The 17,972-nt window shown below is 43.5% G+C and overlaps 1 protein-coding gene across 7 annotated transcripts in view; it reads left to right on the top strand.

Annotated features, from left to right (window-relative positions):
- Window positions 1-17,972, top strand: part of LLGL2 (LLGL scribble cell polarity complex component 2) — a 33,790-nt gene that overhangs the window by 1,295 nt on the left and 14,523 nt on the right. For 6 of the 7 annotated variants that reach the window (XM_040530070.1, XM_040530069.1, XM_040530068.1 and 3 more), the window contains exons 2-9: window positions 6,166-6,273; window positions 12,598-12,695; window positions 13,679-13,760; window positions 15,024-15,139; window positions 15,764-15,922; window positions 16,693-16,855; window positions 16,984-17,116; window positions 17,903-17,957. In XM_040530070.1, the coding sequence (XP_040386004.1) occupies window positions 6,199-6,273; window positions 12,598-12,695; window positions 13,679-13,760; window positions 15,024-15,139; window positions 15,764-15,922; window positions 16,693-16,855; window positions 16,984-17,116; window positions 17,903-17,957 (881 nt within the window). In that variant the 5' untranslated portion in view covers window positions 6,166-6,198. Of the gene's footprint in view, window positions 1-4,467; window positions 4,494-6,165; window positions 6,274-12,597; window positions 12,696-13,678; window positions 13,761-15,023; window positions 15,140-15,763; window positions 15,923-16,692; window positions 16,856-16,983; window positions 17,117-17,902; window positions 17,958-17,972 lie in introns of those variants that run through there. The other variant, XM_040530065.1, reaches the window with a different exon arrangement.

Raw genomic sequence — 17,972 nt, 5'->3', positions numbered from 1 at the left:
CTTTGTAACGTGTTACGTGGTGGGGAATGCTGCTCTTTGTAGTCATCTGAGAGCACTTCAGCCAACTGGAATATCTTGCTTTACCAAGTCCCAGGCGAAGCTGAAAGCCCAAAGCAGGCTGCCTGGTGATTTTACCTTTGATTTGGGAAGCTGGTGCTTCTGGCAAGCAGAATGCAAAGCCAGGGTACATCCCAAGGCTTCTCCGTGCATCCCGACACGTTCCTTGGAAAGGCAGCCTGGCCCACGGAGGGGGCAAAGATGACCCGTGCAAGTAGTGAGCCGCTTGTAGTTGTGCTCAGTGCTGTCTGTAACTACTCGGGGGCTCCAGTTAGCTTATGGTATTGAAAAGAGAGAAAAGTTCTCAAATGTCTTCGTAGAGTGGTGCTGAGGAATGTAATCTGTTATTTGGTTTTGTACAAATTGCATCTGACTGAAGAAAACTACTGGAGGAACTAAATTGTTTCAGAGACTCCTGTAGCTTCCAGTTCCCTTCTGGTACAGTAAAGCAGTTATTACTGTGACTTGCACTTGGGAGAGGCGTGGGTATTTTCCTGACTGACATTGTGGCTTGAGAGATGTTAGAGTAAGAGGATTTAAACATGTGTAAGTAATGCAGTTAGTACATGCCAATAAGAGCGTGTGATACCGCTAGTAGCCTGATCTTTATTTAAAATAGTTTGTCAAAGGCGGGGCTGGCGGTAGCTGAAAGTTTGATTTCTGTGCAGAAATTCTATGGAAGCACCAATTCTCATCTGAAAGTTTCTTCCAGATGGATCTTGCTGCGGTGCTTTAAAAAGAAAACTCTTTTGTGACTTACCCTATCGACTCAATGCGCTTCGTGTGTACACTGCCATCTGAATCACGCTTCTTAGCAGAAGTTATACAAAGAGTTTTGCATTATGAGCAATAACGTTGTCCAGCGCAAAGACTTTATTCTGCTATTGCAGCCTCGTGTTGTCATGCTCCCATGACAAGGAGAACACAATAGGAGTCATCATGACACGCAGGGCTCGCACAATTAATAAATTTATTGCAAGTGGGCGGTTTCTGCTAACTCCGAACACAAAGCTGCAGAAGTAAATGAACTTGTCCGATTTCTCTGATTGGTTCTCAGTTATTTTACAAGAGCTCCTGGTGCATCCAGCTCTAGTCTTTTATTTGATGTTTTCTGTGCTGGTTGGCTACCTGCACGGGTGTTGACACCGTCTGTTCAGTTGCTCGTTTAACTCTGGGTTAAAAATAAATCCCTTTTATGGGAGGATCTTTCAGTTTACCTCTCTGCTACTGCCTGACTAACGTGCAGGTTGGATCTGAACGCTCCCCTGTTCCTATAAAGCTGTGGGTGCTGGGGTGCCAGCAGTTGCTCAGCAGTCGCGTGGTGTGAGGGAGATGTGTGCGGGGTCTCATTGAACTCGGAGAATGCTGCAGGTTTTCTGATGAGTGTCAGCCTGGAGAAGCCTTATCCCAGGACGGGAGATGGTATCTCACCCTTCCAAGCTTTCCACCTACTGCAACTGCTCCTTCCCTTGCTCTAGCTATTCTTGGCTTGTGCTTTATTCGTTAGTAACTGTTGTGATAGCGTGTTACAGCCAAGCGAGATTATAGAGATGAGCTTCACAGTGACAGCCCAATTAAAAAATAGGTAGGGATTGTTTCATTGATTTCAAGTAAAGTGTTCTAAAACTTGTAATTTCACAGAAAGTCATGTCTTAAGAGTTTGATGGTTCCTGTAATCGTTGACCTCGATAACACTAGTACTTAAAGGGTGCTTTGATCATTATTTTGTTGTTGTTAGCACCAGTAGAACTGGTACTAAGGAGTAGTTTTTTTCCTGTGAAATCAATCCAGCCTCTGTTTTGTTACTGTTGGTAACAGGAACAAGGGCAGACATCTGGGTGCAGGGAGGATGCCTGGTTCAGACGATGCCATGGCGGTGACTGTTTGTTACAGCAACGCTGAATGCTTGCAGTTCAAACAAAGCTTTTTGATAAGGAGTCTTATTTTAGCAGAGTTGATAAAGTATTGTCAGGTGCATAGGTAGAAGTTTTCCCTTTAAGGATCTGTAAGCAGGAAGGGGTGATGAGAAAGGATAGAACAAAAACCAGGAGACCTAAAGCATGGAAGGAATCAAGAACACTCAAGATTCTTGATGACATTTTGCGGAGAAAGCTGTTGGATTTATCCCATTGTACAGCTGTTCAAATGGAATACCTAGGAAGCTTACAGACAGTAATTTGCAACTCTCCTGTGTGAGCATAATTAACTCAACATAGGTATGGCTTTGTTGTGGGGTTAACTTGGGACCATATCCGTATTTAATACTGTCTACATATGGAAAAATAGAGCTTCCTCACCTTGTAACGTTGGATTAGCTTGCGTGAATGGGACTTCGAGCATTGGTTCTGTTACACTTCTGTCTGGATTTTTCACCGTCATGAGAGGACATAAGCAAAAATTGCAAAACATTTCTACAAAGGGTAATTCCCCCCAGCCTGGTTGATGGAGAAAATCCAGAGCGTCTCAGCAAGCTGTGCGTGTGCACCAAGACGCATGGCCAAGCACAAAGCGCTGAAGGCAAAGCAAAATGTGGAGCTCAGTGATGGGATCGCTAACACGCAGCAGTGAGTAACAATTACTGCTTGTCCTAGGAAGAGGCGTTTTGTCTTCTCTTGAATATGGATCTGGTGTGAGACCTGGCAGGAGTACTTGCCATAAATCTCAACATCTGAAATGAACCGAGCTCAGCAAGGAAGCCAGAATAAAATCTGGTTTTGATGTTAGCTGCTCAGTCTGATTGGAAACAGGATCGTCTTGCAACTTGTGCTTTCGTTGCCTTTCTGTATGAATAGTGAAGAGCATTTATTTTGTGGCTGGATCTAATCGAAGGAGGTGAAGAAGGATACCTCATCATCTTTAGCTGAGTGTTCTGGTACCAGAGCCGCAGAAGCTCAATGTACAGCACGCTTTGAGCTTTGCTGTCGGGTGACCGTGTGCTGAATGTGAGCAAAACTGGGATTGACTCAGCCTCAGGCTATTGTATTGAGGTCAGGCTGTTGATAGGTAACATCTTAGAAGAGAACATTGCATATAGTTTCTGGTATGAGGCTGATCTTTGAAAGCCTGAAGAGTTGTTTCCCTGGAAAATAAGAATATGAGGTACACGCAGACCTGGCATGGCTTCAGAGGCTACTGGAGAATTCCTCTCTGGCTACTGGTAGCCACAACTGCTGCCGTATGGCTGTAAGTGCTGACTGGCAGATAACTGCGGAGCACACGGGGCTGGAGTTTTATGTAAGCCACCAAAGGTGTGTGGGAGAGAAACTGGTCTGCTAATATGCAAATGTGCATCTGGAAGCTAAGATTATACAGACTGTGGAATCTTTTTGTTTTGACCAAAATTGGAAAAAGTACTTGCTTATTGTATTAAAAGGAAGATTCTCCTCCTTGCAGAAGTTCACAAGGCTCTCATCTAGTAATTCCCCTTCGGCAGCCTGTGCTGCAGTGGATGCCTTTCTCTTAGCTGTTCCTTCCCAGCCCTTTGCTTTTGTTGAAAGCTGCTTTTCCTCTCGTTTCCTCGCATCTCCTTCCACCCTGTGACACTCGGAATTCTTTGGTCAGGCATGAAGCCCTGATACAAGTCAATGAGAGATGACTCCTGTAGCATGCCCTCTCTCATCCTAATGGCCATGTCGGCGTGCCAGGATGACGTTCCTTCGAGTGAGTTACTGTTTCGTTCTGTGAACTACGATGCTCCTTAGCCAGTTGAGCAAGTTGTTGTGGGCTGGAGCATGAATGTTAGAGCTCTTGCATAAGCAGGTTAAAACAGCATGCTTCTAGATGCAATTAATATTTTGGGATAAAACATTTTAGCAGGGTGTTAAATATAAAGTAGTGACTCTCAAATCAAGCCCACTCTTCCTACGTTGCTGCTAACTGTAAGCTTGTCTCTGCTTTGGAGTTGAGGAGTTCTTTTCTGAAGTCAGGAGCACAATTAGCAGAGTTTCTCTGTGGGTTTGCCCAGTTTAACAGGTCCGGGATATTGATTGACAGTGGGAAAGGGTGCGTCTCTTTGGCACTTTCCTTGCCTCGTCTGGCTAAGGGCAAACTGTGTTATACATGGGTGTGATATGCTCTCCTTGCATAGCACAGCAGCTTGTCACTGCTCTGTAGCTTTTGCTAGCCTACGGTAAACAGAGCTTTGTGTAAAAATGTCCCTCTTTCGCTCAAGAATGTCTGGTGAAAGTTTGTTGCAGAAGACACATAGTCTGATACATCTTTAAAAAATTCAGTTCAGGTACCTAAATCATCATAGAAAGATGTGTTTTCCAAGTAAGATACACTTTTTTTTCTTCCTCTTTTTTAGGGGGATCCCCTGCTGTTTGTGTTTCCATGCGTATTCCTCATCCCAGCTTGAGCTGATGGCACTGTTCACTGTCAGCTGCCTGCCTCAGAGCCACTTTCCCAGTGCTGAGTGGAGATGCTAATGCTGCTAGGTGGGGACTCAGTGACTCAGGCTTGTTTCTTGGTGCTGATGCGATCTCCTGGTCCTCTGAACCTGGACTGCATTTCGGTCCCCTTGGCGAGCTCTGGGCAGCACTGAGGAGGTGGCTGGAGATTTTGGAGAGTGGGCAGGAAGTGTAAAAGGGAAGTAATGCAATAAAGGAGTACAGCTTCTAGCTCGGGGAGTTTCTAAAGGGATTTGTCAAAATATGGGTACAGAACACTCTGATAACTTTTTCGTCTGTTGCTCTTTCATGGCTCTTAAGGTCTTGCTAGAAACCATTCAAAAAACAATTCAAGCTTTCAGTAATGGCTGGCTGACTTAAGTCATTAACCAGAGACTACTTGTTATTAGTAGGAACACAGCCACCTTGTGGTTTGTCAGCTCTGCAGCTCACACCTGTGCAGAGGGGCTGTGAGAGCTGTGTTCCCTCAAGCACCCGTCCAGCCCCTCGGTTTGAATCAAGGGCCCAAGGCCCTCTGCTCTGTTGCTTTGAGAGTCCTGTCGGTGCTCCTGGTCCCTCTCTTCCCCTTGGGACACCAAGCCTTCTGCCCCCCTCCCTGCCTTGTGTGCGTGCACCTTCCCATGGCTTACTGTGGGATGTCTCTGCTGATTCTTCACCGCTCCTCAAAAGTTCTGGCTCCCACTGTGCATATGTTAATTGTGCACAGAGTAGCTGCTAAATTACTTTAACTTCTGCCCAATGAATTAAAGAAACAGACTGGAGTGTCCAGTAGCTGCTTCACGAACAGCTGAGCTGCCTGGGCACTGGAAACTTGTGAAAGGTGGCCAGGGCAGGCAGGAGCGCTTTTCCCAAGGTAAGTTGTCAGGTTGAGATCCAAGCCTTTGCTCTTGAGTCGGTAGAGCTTAGCACTGCTGCAGGGGACAGATGGGACAAAGGATTTCCTGAGCTGCACACAATAGGAGGCTGTAGCCAGGTACCCACTGGGTGATTGCTGGATCGCAAGCCAGGCCGCCTAATTTGTGCTGCATGGATCCTGCTGCTGTTGGGAGAGGCAAGGCAGGGAGGTATGCTGAAAGGCTTGTGCTTCTCGCTGCACATTGGACTGCAGGTGCAAGATTTCCTTCCCCTGCCCCCACTTTGAGCAGGGAAGTTAGGCTTGATATTTTACAGAAGCAGGTTAATAATTAATGGAGCTGCCCTGCAGGCAGCACTGCACCCTTTCTGCCGTACCCATGGAGTGAGCTGAAAATGCAATTCTTTCTCTTCGTAGCTCAGTAGCCAGAGGGTTACCTGGGGTGAAAACTGATACTGGTCAATAATGCTGCGAGCCTGGGAGCTTGCCTTTCGATGGGGTTGGTCTAAATGTTTAAGCAATTGCTGCAGTTTTGCTTTCCTCTTTGAATAAGGCCAGCTGAAATGATCACAAAATGGCAGAGTGTAAAAAGTCTCCTAAAATCCCCTCGTATTACCTGTTCTGGTCTGCCTCCACGATGTGAGGGTGGCGCTGTGTAAGGAAGTCCTGCCACTAGAGGTGAGGTGGTGCGGTGGTGTCAGGTGTTAGTTACCCTGTAGCTGTGTTGTCTCCTCCTGCTCTGTCTTATTTGTGTTACCTGCTAAACCAAAACAAATAACCTCCTTCTGCTTGCTTCTCTTCTCAAGCTGCTTTTGTTTATATGGCTGGTTTTTTTTTTCTTGTTAGGATTTTTGGTGCCAAGATATTACAGCGGGGAAAATGAGAAGGTTCTTAAGACCCGGACATGATCCAGTAAGAGAGAGGCTCAAGCGCGACCTTTTCCAGTTTAACAAGGTACAGTGCTATCCTCGAACTTCAAGGGATGCGTGTATGAGGCAAATCTACTCAGAGCCATTGCACAGTGCGCAGGGAAGGAAAAACTGCTTGTGTGTGGGTGGAAAGGTTAAATTTAGGAGAGGTGGTTTGTTCTAGCTTTCAGTACTGTATTTTTTTCCCCCTCTGTTCCTGTGTAGTTTTCTTTAAGCTCATGAACATATTCTTAATTCTGGCTTTCATTTTTTTTAAAAAGGATATTGTCATGCTGTTGAGTGGCACTTGCCAAAAGAAGAGACCTTTGTGCCACCTTTGTGTACTCTAAATGTTGTGCACTTCATCCTGCTGTGTGCTGTGACTACGTATGTTATAGGTACTCCTTGCAGATCACCGTGAAAGTAAATATTTTTCTCAAGGTACACACATAAGACACAGTTTGTGATGCTACTGAAGCCAGAGTTCTTTAATCATGATTATACTTGGGGTTTATAAGTACACTCTGTTTTCAAATGTGAATTTAAGTCTGGTAGAGATGTGGGAACACTTAAGGCAGCATAATGGCCATTAATAGTGAACTCGCTATTATCTTAGTCTGATTCTGTATCTGTTTTTTTTGCCTTCTTTCCGTGAAGAGGAAACAACAATGGTTGTGCTAGCTCTCCAGCACTCCGCGTGTTTTCTTTTGAGCCCTGGCCAGGAGCATAGTGCTTTCATCTTTGTAAATGCTTAATATTAATCCGTTGTTAGGCTAATGGCTACTTACAAATATATTCCTGATACCCAACGAAGCTTTTTGTAGGTTTTGATTTCCAAAGTTTAAATGGAATTTTGCTGAAAAGTATAATGGATAAATGAAGTCAGCCTACGAAATAATCTCCTTGATTCATTAAAATCCTAGTGCAGCTATATACTTAGAGTGGGACTTCGGATATTTGAGATTAATTATTTGATGTAACTTGGTACTAAAATTCCTAGCATTGATTCCAAGCACACCCACCTCCAGCTGGGGAGACAAAAGGAACTCGGGACTGCTTCAGACCTGTTTTTTGCTCCTCACCATGAGGGAATGCTTGTGCAGAGGCAGCAGAAATGTTGGTGAATGAAAAATTGGTATTGAGTTGCTTACATCTAGTTGAATACAATGTCAGATTTGGAAGACATCCCAGGGATAGGTCAGAATAAAATCATATATGCCTTGACAAAAGCCTTTGCTCTTTCGGGGATGTCTCTTCCTTGAATGAGCCTTTCTCTTATGAGAATGTTTGGCTAAGCTTTACCTCCCGGAGACGGACTAATTTGGGTGATGCAAAACAGGGTTGAAAGAAATAGCTTTTGCAGCAGAGGGAAACTTCCAAATATTAGAACTCAGCATCAGGATTTGTGACTCCATTTGATTCAGTCCTGAAGGTAAAAATGGCGTCCTGTTTCTCAGGAGGCGACTACTTTGGACACTTGCTAGTGATGTGCTCTCATTAACAGCTTGGTGATTAAAGGCTTTGAGAAACACATTTGCACTTTTAAGCCAAACTAACTTGTTCTTTTCTACCAAGAATTGGAAAGAGAATGAACCAATGGTTTTACATTACACCAGAACCCTTTACATCATACCTTTTTCTTACATAAAGTTTTTTCAAGTCTTGCGTCCAATTCCAGTATTTCTAGAGATAATGGATCCTTTGAAAGTCTACCCTTTGATACAACAAGCAGCTACTAGGTAGACTGAGAAAACCTGGGAAAGTCGGGTTTCGATTCTGACCTGTTGAAGGCTGTGGCTTCAAGGAGACAAAAATCCGAGAGTACTTTCTGTGCCAACACTGTCCTTGTCTAATGTGCTAGTAAAAACAGTGTGCTGGTGAGCAAGTTTTTTAACGTTTATTTGAGACCTTTGAAACAATTTTGCTTAAGAACCTGCTTGGGAAATATTTTGTGGGACTATGATGTTGCTGATTAGAGAAGTTGCATGGGACACTTGCACCTCTTCAGTCTGACTACCTGTGATGCTGGCAGGGACTCCATGGAAGGTCGGTACCTGTAAAGTACCAGGGGTTCCCCCACTTAATTTTGTTGCTTCTACAAGTTCAGTATGACTGCATAATGCCACGTGAATTTGGCATTAATATAATGGACTGTGTTTGGCCATACTGACCTAGTGATGGACTTAAATTAAAAAAAAAAAAAAAGCATTTGATTAATCTGGGGGTGGCAGTGGATTTCTTTGGTTTATTCCCTCAAGTTTCAATAGCTGCAATCTTTTCATTGCTTCCTTCTTACATCTCTATTACATATAGGAGGCGGACCAGATGGTTCTAAAGAACTGACTGATCACTGGGCTAGCTCTTCAGATTCTCCACAAGATTGTGTTTGTTTCAACAAACACCTTCCTAAATTCTGCTAGTCACTTAGCTTTGCATATGTTTCTCTGTATGACTAAGAACTTCCCCTACTTGTGTGTACCTGTTGGAAGAATCTGTTTTTAGCTCAGTGGATAGAATGAAGAATAAGGTATGTGTACTTGGCAGTCTCCTTCTTGAAGTTTATCCTGCTTTTGGAAGTAGTATTTGGATGCCTTTGGCTCAGTGCAAGCCCTGCAGAACAGACATGTTCAGGCTGGCACTGTCAGACTAGATGATGGGTAACACACAGGTGAACCAGCCTGTCTTACGGGTGAATGTTACCAAACTGGGAACATTGTGTTTAATTTATGGTTTTGTTTTTTCCCCTCTTTTCAGTCTTCCTAACTCTTTGCTAATGGCATGATGGATAGCTTACCTTAAATACTGAATTAGTGTCTATGCAAAGTAGATTTAACACATGCTGGCTTCATTGTTTCTTCAAAAGGCACGTTAACAAAGGTACGGGGTTTGTATTGCCTGTGGTTGGTTTGTCTCTGCTTTGTCATAAAACAATCTGAGAGGAGAAGTGGTGAGAAATGAAAGGAGGAAGAGAGCACTGAATTTCATCAGCACAGCTTTAGTGTGGGCTAGGAACAACTGTTAAGTTTGGCCACATTTTTCCTGCAGTAAATATGACTGACACGAAGCTTTTCTGTTAGTTAATGCTGCTGACAGGGGGCTTGCTTTTACCGAGTCTGACAAATCTGTAGTTTGAGGAAAATGAAAATGAAAGCTCCTACCTTTCCTCAAAGAAACAAAGGCTCTTTTGAGCAGGAGGGCACGCTTTGCCACTCCAATCTCGTTTCAGCTCTGCTGAAAGGCTCCATTGTAACCTCCCTGCCCGCTCCCCCCCCCTCGCTCCCCCTCGCTGGGTTTACCTGCTGAGCAGGTGAAAGGCTCGGCTGATGAAAGCTGTGCGAGAGGGGAAGAAATGAGGCCAGCGAACAGCTGACTCGATGTGATTTAGCAAAGAAAAAAACTGGGTCCTGGATGTAAATAAGTGCAAGGAAAAGCTCTGGGTGATAAGTACAGTGACTGTGAATGCCTGGCCCTGGTGGTGTCATACAGCCAAAAAGCCACCCCGGTGCCCTTCTCGCCCTGCTGTTGGATGTGAAAACAAACGACATAAGAGGGAGATATTTTCCCTTCTGTCTCATGGGCATCTTGGTTGAAGATTCGAGGCTATCAGAAACCATTAGTATGCTTATTTTACTGCACAAGCAGTTGTGTAACAGGCTGGGGTTGTTACTGATCCTCTCTTCTTGTGCTCTTCCTGCATGTGTACTGTTTTCTGCAGTGGCCATCTGTTACTAGTGGTGTACTCCTGGTTGTAAGAGGTAGTGCAGCGTTTGCAAATTTGTCCATGGCATCGGGAGGAGGGGTACATCAAATTTTCTTTGAAAAAATAATCTGGACATAAAATTGCCATCCTATCAGTAGGACCGAATGGTTTTGCAGTTCTATGTCAAGCAGTTCGTAGGTCTATTTAAAAGTTAAAGCTTATACTGACTTGTGTAGTGTGTTTCTATCTTGGCTTTGAAGTGTTGATCTGCAATTAGGCTAATATTAAGGCTGGTATTGACAGCTTCCTAACATGCAGTATGGCATTGTATAAGTCATCGTTTTTTATTATGAGAATTACAGCTACACCCTTATGTTCCTGGCTGGAAGAAATCTGAGACTCAATGCAGTTTCTAATTGATGTTTCATTGAAAATGACACCTAGTGCTGCTTGTGATGTGACAGCACAGCGACTGCAAACAGGTTGAAAAGAAAGCTAACAGTGGAATTACACTGGTCTCTCCCTAAAAAGTTCCTCACTCTCTTTGGGAGAGCGTAGAACGGTGTGTATTGGTGTGTATATCAATTAAATGTCTGATTTGTTGTTAGAGGAACGTTATCTTGATTTCTTCCCAGAATTGTATACCATACTCCAACAACTTCGCCAACCAGAAAAGTTTTCTTTGTTGTCTCAGTAGCTGTCATGGCAAACAGAAATTCTTCTCTGTCGGTGTTTGGTTAGGAATCTGTCCTGTTTCAGTTCTGAATCCACAGATATAGTTCCTAATTTCATACAGCTTCTTCTGGGAAATTTTGTATGACAAGCCAAGCAGAGGTTGGTTAGCAACAACTTTGAGTGGGACATTTAGAAGATTGACTTCTTAAAATTTGTTTTAATAGTACAAATGTAACACTTAAATTACCTTCTTGGAATAGAAATTAGTAAGGCAGGAGATTAAGCTATCATAAAGGGAAATAAACTCTTGGAACCAGTAGTGCTAGTGCTAATTTATGGAGTATAAAAGTTAACATTTAGTAGCTGCCCCTTTGCCAAGCCTTGTGAGTTGGCAAGGCCAAACATGAGAAATGCTCCAATCTTTCCAATTTTGTGTGTTCTGAAATGGCTCATGGCTTCCTAATATGACCTTCAATTAGGTTAACTGATGATTTAGAGGAAGGAGGTCTGTTTTTACAACTCGCCAGTTACAATCAAATGGTCAAAACTGAAGTAGTCTGGGAGACCAGAGCTGGCTGTATTGTCCTGTGTGCCTTTGAGCAGGAGCAGTTAAAGGGCATTACGCTTTGTAGCAGCCTTTCAGCTGGGAACACCTAAGGCTAATGGCATGACCACACAAATTAAAGCAGCTTTATTTGATTCCTCCTGCAGAGGATTACTATGCAGGAAATAAAGTCCAGGTGTTACTTTTAGGTTGAATAAACCATAAAGCCAAGCGATGTGGTAGCCCTGTCTCAGAGAGGGGATGGAATTGAGGATGGGGGTGAGGCATAAGCATCTGCTTCTGTAGATGGAGGGGTCCTCTGCTTATCCATTTCTTGTATGAGTGGTCCTCAGCCTGGTTTGTAGCAAATTCCTCTCTGTAGCTGCCCAATTTGCCTTAGAAGAACATCTTTCCCGGAAGATGGGACTGTAGGGATAATGGAATATTTTCCGGGAAGTAGCCCTGGTAATCTTTGGGCATGCAAATCCCTCCTTACGTGGCCATAGGTTCTTGAATGCTCACACATGCTTCCTCTGAACAGTGACAACAGCTGTACGTTAGCATTTCCAGGCGCCTGACTGAGCTATTTTATGAATAGCTTGGCTGCAACCTGTAAGTATGGCAAAACATTTTGCCGTAGTGTGTAAATGTATCAACTCTGTATGGTGTATACAGCATGTTCCAAATCTTGTTCTTGGTGCAGTGTAAACTGTACTTTAGGGAAGTCACTGAGACCAAACAACGTACTGTTCCTCATGATAGTTACTGACATCTTTTTTATTATTATTGCCAAATGGCTTTGAATTTCTCTCAGATGCTCTAGCAGGCTTCTGCTCTCGTTGAAGTCTGATGTTCCTTGTGCTAGCTTTGGAAAATGAATATCAGTTACAGTAGTTTTCCTGACTTCCCCCACATCTGCTTAGTTTTCTCGGTGAGCGCTCGTGTTCATTCAGTGCTTCTTCATAGCTTTCAGTTGACAAGAGATGGTCATGAAGACTGATTTACGTGGAATTTAACAGATTAAGCTGACTTTACAATAAGCAGTAATTGTATCAGACTTTGGAATTGTGCTGAGCAGGTGGCTTACAGAAATAAAGTTGATGTGGAGCGATAGAGTGTATCGTGTTGACTGAGTAAGCAGTGCTTGTGCAGAATTATTTATAATCTTAACACAAAGGGCTGTTTGGGTTATTGTTTTCAGAATATTGCTTTTTCATTTCTGTTATATTTCTGCATATCTTGGCTGTGCAGCAAGGGGTTCTTGGAACAGATTTGTCTTGAGGCTATTGTGCAGCAAATCTAACTTCTGTTTTAATACTCTTCAACAGAAAAAAAAGCTACTGTTAAGTACTGTATTTCTGTATTGCTGTGTCATACTTAATTTTTTAATCTGTATAAAACAATGCTCATGAAATGTGCTATTGATCATGACTTTTCTTTCTCTCTGCTAGACTGTGGAACATGGATTTCCCCATCAGCCCAGCGCATTGGGCTATAGCCCGTTTCTCCACCTTATGGCCATTGGAACGCGATCGGGAGCCATCAAACTGTATTCTTTTGAACAACTCTGGCTAGGTTTCTCTGACAGCATGAGAATATGCAACTGTGAAGACACTAAAAGTTAAACTAAGTATAAATTTGCAAGCAAGGGTTACAGAGCAATTTGCCTAGGTTTAAAGTGATTTTGGTTTGCTCAGAATGAGTTCATCTTGCCAAGAGCTGACCTATAGCTCAAACAGGAGCTGAGCTTGATGCTGATATTAGACAAGACTCTGCTCTTGTTGCACAGAAGGTCAGACTAGATCTGGCCTAAGTTTAGCAATCCTTCATGTTGTAAATTCCAGTGTTGTTTAAATATTTGGGCCAGGGTTCCTTTTTCTTTTTTTAAGCAATTGTATTTCAAAGGTTAAAATTGAAGTCAGAAATGCTTTCAGCTTCCTGGGTTTGTGACCATCCAGACATTAAAGACCTAAACACCAAGGGTGGTGACTTTTAGCTGAAACAGAGAGGCCAGTCTGAACGCTGTGTGTACGCAAGGCACCGAGGTGATTCCCGTGGCCCAGTGCCAGCCGGGCGTGCTGTGCAGCAGGCGTGTATCACTCACTCAGCCCAGAAAGGAAAAGCTGGGGCTCTGCCTGCTTAATCATTGCTGGTGCTGTTTGCCTTCGGAGGCTGGACTCTACTTGCAAGCAGTTGCCGTCTGTCTCTTGGTTACAAATTAGTTAAGCAGGATTGTAGTGTCTGGGAAACCACTAAACATCCCTTTGGGGGGCGGGAGGGGGCAACAGTCCAGACACTTCTGTATGTGCACAAAGGATGAAATAAATAAGTTCTCCTGCAGTGTGCATTACCTTCCATAAGCACATACGATTCAAGTGATTTGCATTGTTAGTTTTTTTCAGTCCAGACCATTAACAGTACAACATGGTTTCATACTAATCTCTCTCCATCTTGCTAGCTAGCAAGCTTCTTATCAATTAATTGTAGCCGTGGGTCATCTTAAATACTCAAGATCCTCAACCAACCCTTCAGATATGGTGCTCCTGGGGTGGAGTTCATGGGTTTACATGAAGAAAACAATACTGTAATGCAGATTCACTTTATACCTGATCAGGTGAGTGTATTTTCAGTACCTCTGTGACTTAAGTAGATCTCTATTAAACATATGTTGAGTCTGTTCCAGATAACTGGTCTCCTATAATAAAGTTTATTCAAGTGCTGCTGGTTGGGAATGCTTATCCCAATATTTTGTCCTCTCCGCAGCATGTTGCTGCGGAGATGCTTGGCAAAACTCAGACTAGTTTTATTGCTTGTAACTTAGTCATTTATCTCAAGTAATGTGGTAGGAGTGGTGTTAAGGCCAGAGTAGTTCAGACAGTCTGTTGCAGAGGTGAGAACTTCCGTTTCCTTTCGCAACCCCTGTTCTTTTAGTGGGACTGGGTGGTGTTTTGCAGAACAGATAGTACAGTAACTGATTTAACTTTTTTCAGGAGTTCAAAACAGAAGTGCTAATCTAGCCTCCTCTTATGCTTGCTGCCTGTATGTGTTTCTGGTTATTGAATCTTGCTTTTGGGGCTGCTGCTATTACCACTAACTAAAAAGAGGAAGGCAGAATTTCCAAATGGCTGGTGGCTGTCTAACCACTTTTCCCTTCATTTGACTGACAGACTGGTATCTTGGCTGTGTATTTTATTGCCTGATGTATTGCCCAGTACAGCAAGTGGCTTTTTTTTTTTTTTTTTCAGAGAGAGACTTTTAATTCTTGAGGCAGTTTTGGGTGTCTGTTTGCTTAACTAATGGTATAAACTGAAACTCCCATGGGGAGTGTTGCACCAGGTGTGGCTTCAGCAGGCAAAATGCTTCAGTTTGAGCATACAGCCAGCAGGGCTGGGCTCATAAAAGGACTCTGACACAACCCTCCAGAATGAGGTTGGACATGAAGAATGCAAGGAGTGCGGTGTAGTAGACTGTATCAGCCCCACCCAAAGCTGGGGTGTGTTTGCAGCAAACCATGCTGAGAGAGAAGGTGGTGAACTAACACCTTGGAGCTGCCTCGCTGAGCTTTACAGTATAGGCTAATCTTTTTTCCAAAGATCTAACTTCTTGTATGCCCCCTCAGTGATAACCTGTGCCTTTGTCCTGTATAAGAGGGTTTTCAACCTTTAGGTTACTTCTTGTCTTCCTCTAACCACTAAGCCCTTAGCTGTTAGTCAGCAGAGCTGCTGCAGCACAGCTGGATGCAACTATATATACCTACTGCCACAGACTCCAGTTCTGCTTTAGCAGAGAAGTATGAACAGCAGCAACTTTATTGCTAGATTTATGGTGTTATATTTAATGTTGTGATTGTGAAAAAAGATGTTGTGTGGTATTTTAGTGCCAGCTGGTGACGTTACTAGATGATAACAGCTTGCATCTCTGGAGCCTGAAGCAGCAGAGTGGAGCATCTGAGCTGCGGGAGGAGCACCGCTTCACACTGAAAGGGCCACCTGGGTAATCTGCAGGAGTGGTTTTGAGCTATTTTTTGGATAAGCAAGGAGGAAGATTATGCTATTATTCTGTCTAGAGCTTGTCTTGATCTTACAGACTCTGATTCCTATGAATCTATTAAAGGAGCATCCACAGAAACCAGCAGGAGTTGGCTGGGGGCTTAGGAGACCACCTTTTAAGATTGTTGTAGCAATGTATAGTGTGACTTTAAACTTAAAACTATAAAATAAAATGTTGTACATCCACTTCTGTGTGTACAGGAGCTGTATATCTTAAGGGATGCATCGATTTGCTTAACCTTAAGTCAGAATTTGAAATACTGGTATGATTTTAGTTTCACTTGATCTTGCCAGTTTTGGGTGAGCTATTTTAAGCTCCTGTGGGGACAGCTTAATAAGAGACTGCTGTAAACAGGCATCTGGGTCTTCGTCCATGCACTTGTCAAAAGTCTTTTGAAGTAATTTATCTCAATGCTAGTGTTTTCTTCCTCCAATATAATCGTACCTGGCTCAAAATCTGTGCCTGTAATACAGATGATGCTTGTAACTGTCCTGTTGACTTGTTAGTTCTCTCAAGTTCAGTAGATAGTCTTCTTGCCTGCAGTTAACTAACTCTCTGCATCCCTAGGTCTCCACCAAGTGCCACACAGATAACAGCTGTCCTTCCCCATTCCTCACGGGAAGTCCTGTATCTTGGCACAGAGAGCGGCAACATTTTCGTGGTGGAGCTTCCATCATTCAGAGTGCTCGAGGACAGGACCATAACCTCTGAGGCTGTGCTGCAGCGGTGAGTGAGCAAACAGGTGCTGCCACGTGGAAGTGGAATCCCATGAGCAGAGATCCTTTGTTCAGATGTCACCCCAAATTGTGTATTGGCGCCTCACTATTGTGTTACTCATTATCCAGATCTGCAGGACTTCTGTGAAAGTAACTTTTGGTCCTGGTGTGTGTTAAGCGACAGTTTCTGTCCTTGTCAGCCCAGTACTGTCACTGTGGTGGTGCTGAGTGTGAGCAGAACCATGCAGGAGACACTGGGAGCAAATCTGCAGTCTTGAGCCCTGTCAGTTGTGTAACAATAGCTGCAAATGTATACACATTAGCTAATTGCATTAACTGGATCTACCCATTTACTTTTTTGACCATAGTGCTGCTTTGTGCAAATGAGGGTTTTTGTCACTCTGGAGATTTAACCACTGCTGAAAGCGGTCCTACTTCATGTCGTTGTTGCTTCCTACTGATACTTCCATATTATCTTTGCTTGGTAGGGGTTACAAGAGAATAGGGCAGGCAATTCAGTCTTTACACGCTCGGGATCCAGTCCTGGAATTCATTGTGAGCTTTGAGTTTTCCCTTAAGAAAATGGGGGTGGGTGCAAGTTTATTGGCAGGTCTGGAGTGGTGGCTCACATTAGGTTTTTCTGCTTCTTGACAGATTGTGAAAATGTACTTATTCTCATTGTTGTTGTTGCTTAATTTTTTTATACCTTAACTGTTGCTGTAGTCATGTGGGGTTGTACCTAGAATAAACTTTTCTTTCTTTTCTATTCTGCTTTTGTAGGGTACCAGAAGATTACTGTAACAGACGATCATGTGAATTGGTGGAAACCCTTCGGGAGCATCCTAAGAACCCTGACCAGATCCTGATTGGATACAGCAGGGGATTGATTGTCCTCTGGGACCTGCAAAATAACAAAGTGACACACCATTTCCTTGGCAGCCAGGTATTAGCTCAGTCTGAAGTCAGTTCATCGGGCAGGAAGAGCTCTCCCCACTTGGAAGACAAGTGGGTACAGGGAGGGCCAGACAAAGCTTCTTAACTAAGAATGCATCATTGTCTCCTCTTCTTCAGCAACTGGAGAACCTCTACTGGCAGAGGGATGGCAGTAAATTCATTAGTTGTCACTATGATGGAAGTTACACCCAGTGGCCAGTGTCCAGTGACAACAGGCAGCCTGAGCCTCTGGAAAACATTGTGCCTTATGGTCAGTAAGTGAGGTTTAGTTGCTGCATGTTCATCTAAACTCCAACTGGTTTTGAGTTTTTGTGAGATATTCACAGTGGTTCTCCTCAGTGTTTAATCCTGATGGCAAAATGCTGAACTGCCTTTTGAATGGGTGTTGAGCATATACTAAGGGGTTTCAGTCCAGTTTTTCCTTGGATTTTAAACTCCTTTACATCATCGAATCAGTCTTGAACAGGAAGAACAAATTTGTGTCCCTTACGAATGAGGGTGTTGGTGATTCAGCTCATTGGTGTAGTTCAAGTGTCCTGTTCAGCAGGAGTTGCTTGGATCTTCTGTAATTAATAGTGAGCTAAGTGTACTTTTTGTTGACCTGAGCAGTGATGAAATGATGCCTCTGATTTGCTGAAACACATCAAATGGGGATGACCTCATCTTTCAAGCATATAGAAGCTTCTAAAGCTCTGTCACCTTTTACATTAATTTCAGGAATGTCTGTGTTTTTAAACAATCCTTCCTAATTAATCAGCTTCTATAAAAGCGCTTCCACTCCCTGTCAGCCATCAGCAACATAGTTCAAAAGTTCCCCTGAGTGTAAGCATTGCTTTGCTGAGGAGTACTGTGGTCAGCACGTCCCAGAAGACTTGTCTGATGTGGCTTGGTCTGGGGAGGTGGTGCTGGTGGTGTTTACTGGTCCAGGTGACTCTCCTTTTCTTGGGTGCTGAGGTGACCTTGGTAAAGCAGGATAAAGAACTTCATATGTAAAGGTGCACTTCTTGAATTATGGTAACTAACTCTGTTCTCTTAGGTCCTTTTCCCTGCAAGGCCATCTCCAAGATCTACTGGCAGACAGCAAAGAATGGGTAAGATCGTGGTGT

Source organism: Cygnus olor, chromosome 18 (assembly GCF_009769625.2).
Source record: "Cygnus olor isolate bCygOlo1 chromosome 18, bCygOlo1.pri.v2, whole genome shotgun sequence".
Lineage (NCBI taxonomy): Eukaryota > Metazoa > Chordata > Aves > Anseriformes > Anatidae > Cygnus > Cygnus olor.
Note: the sequence above shows the minus strand (reverse complement) of the source record. Positions and strands in the feature narration are given on the sequence as shown.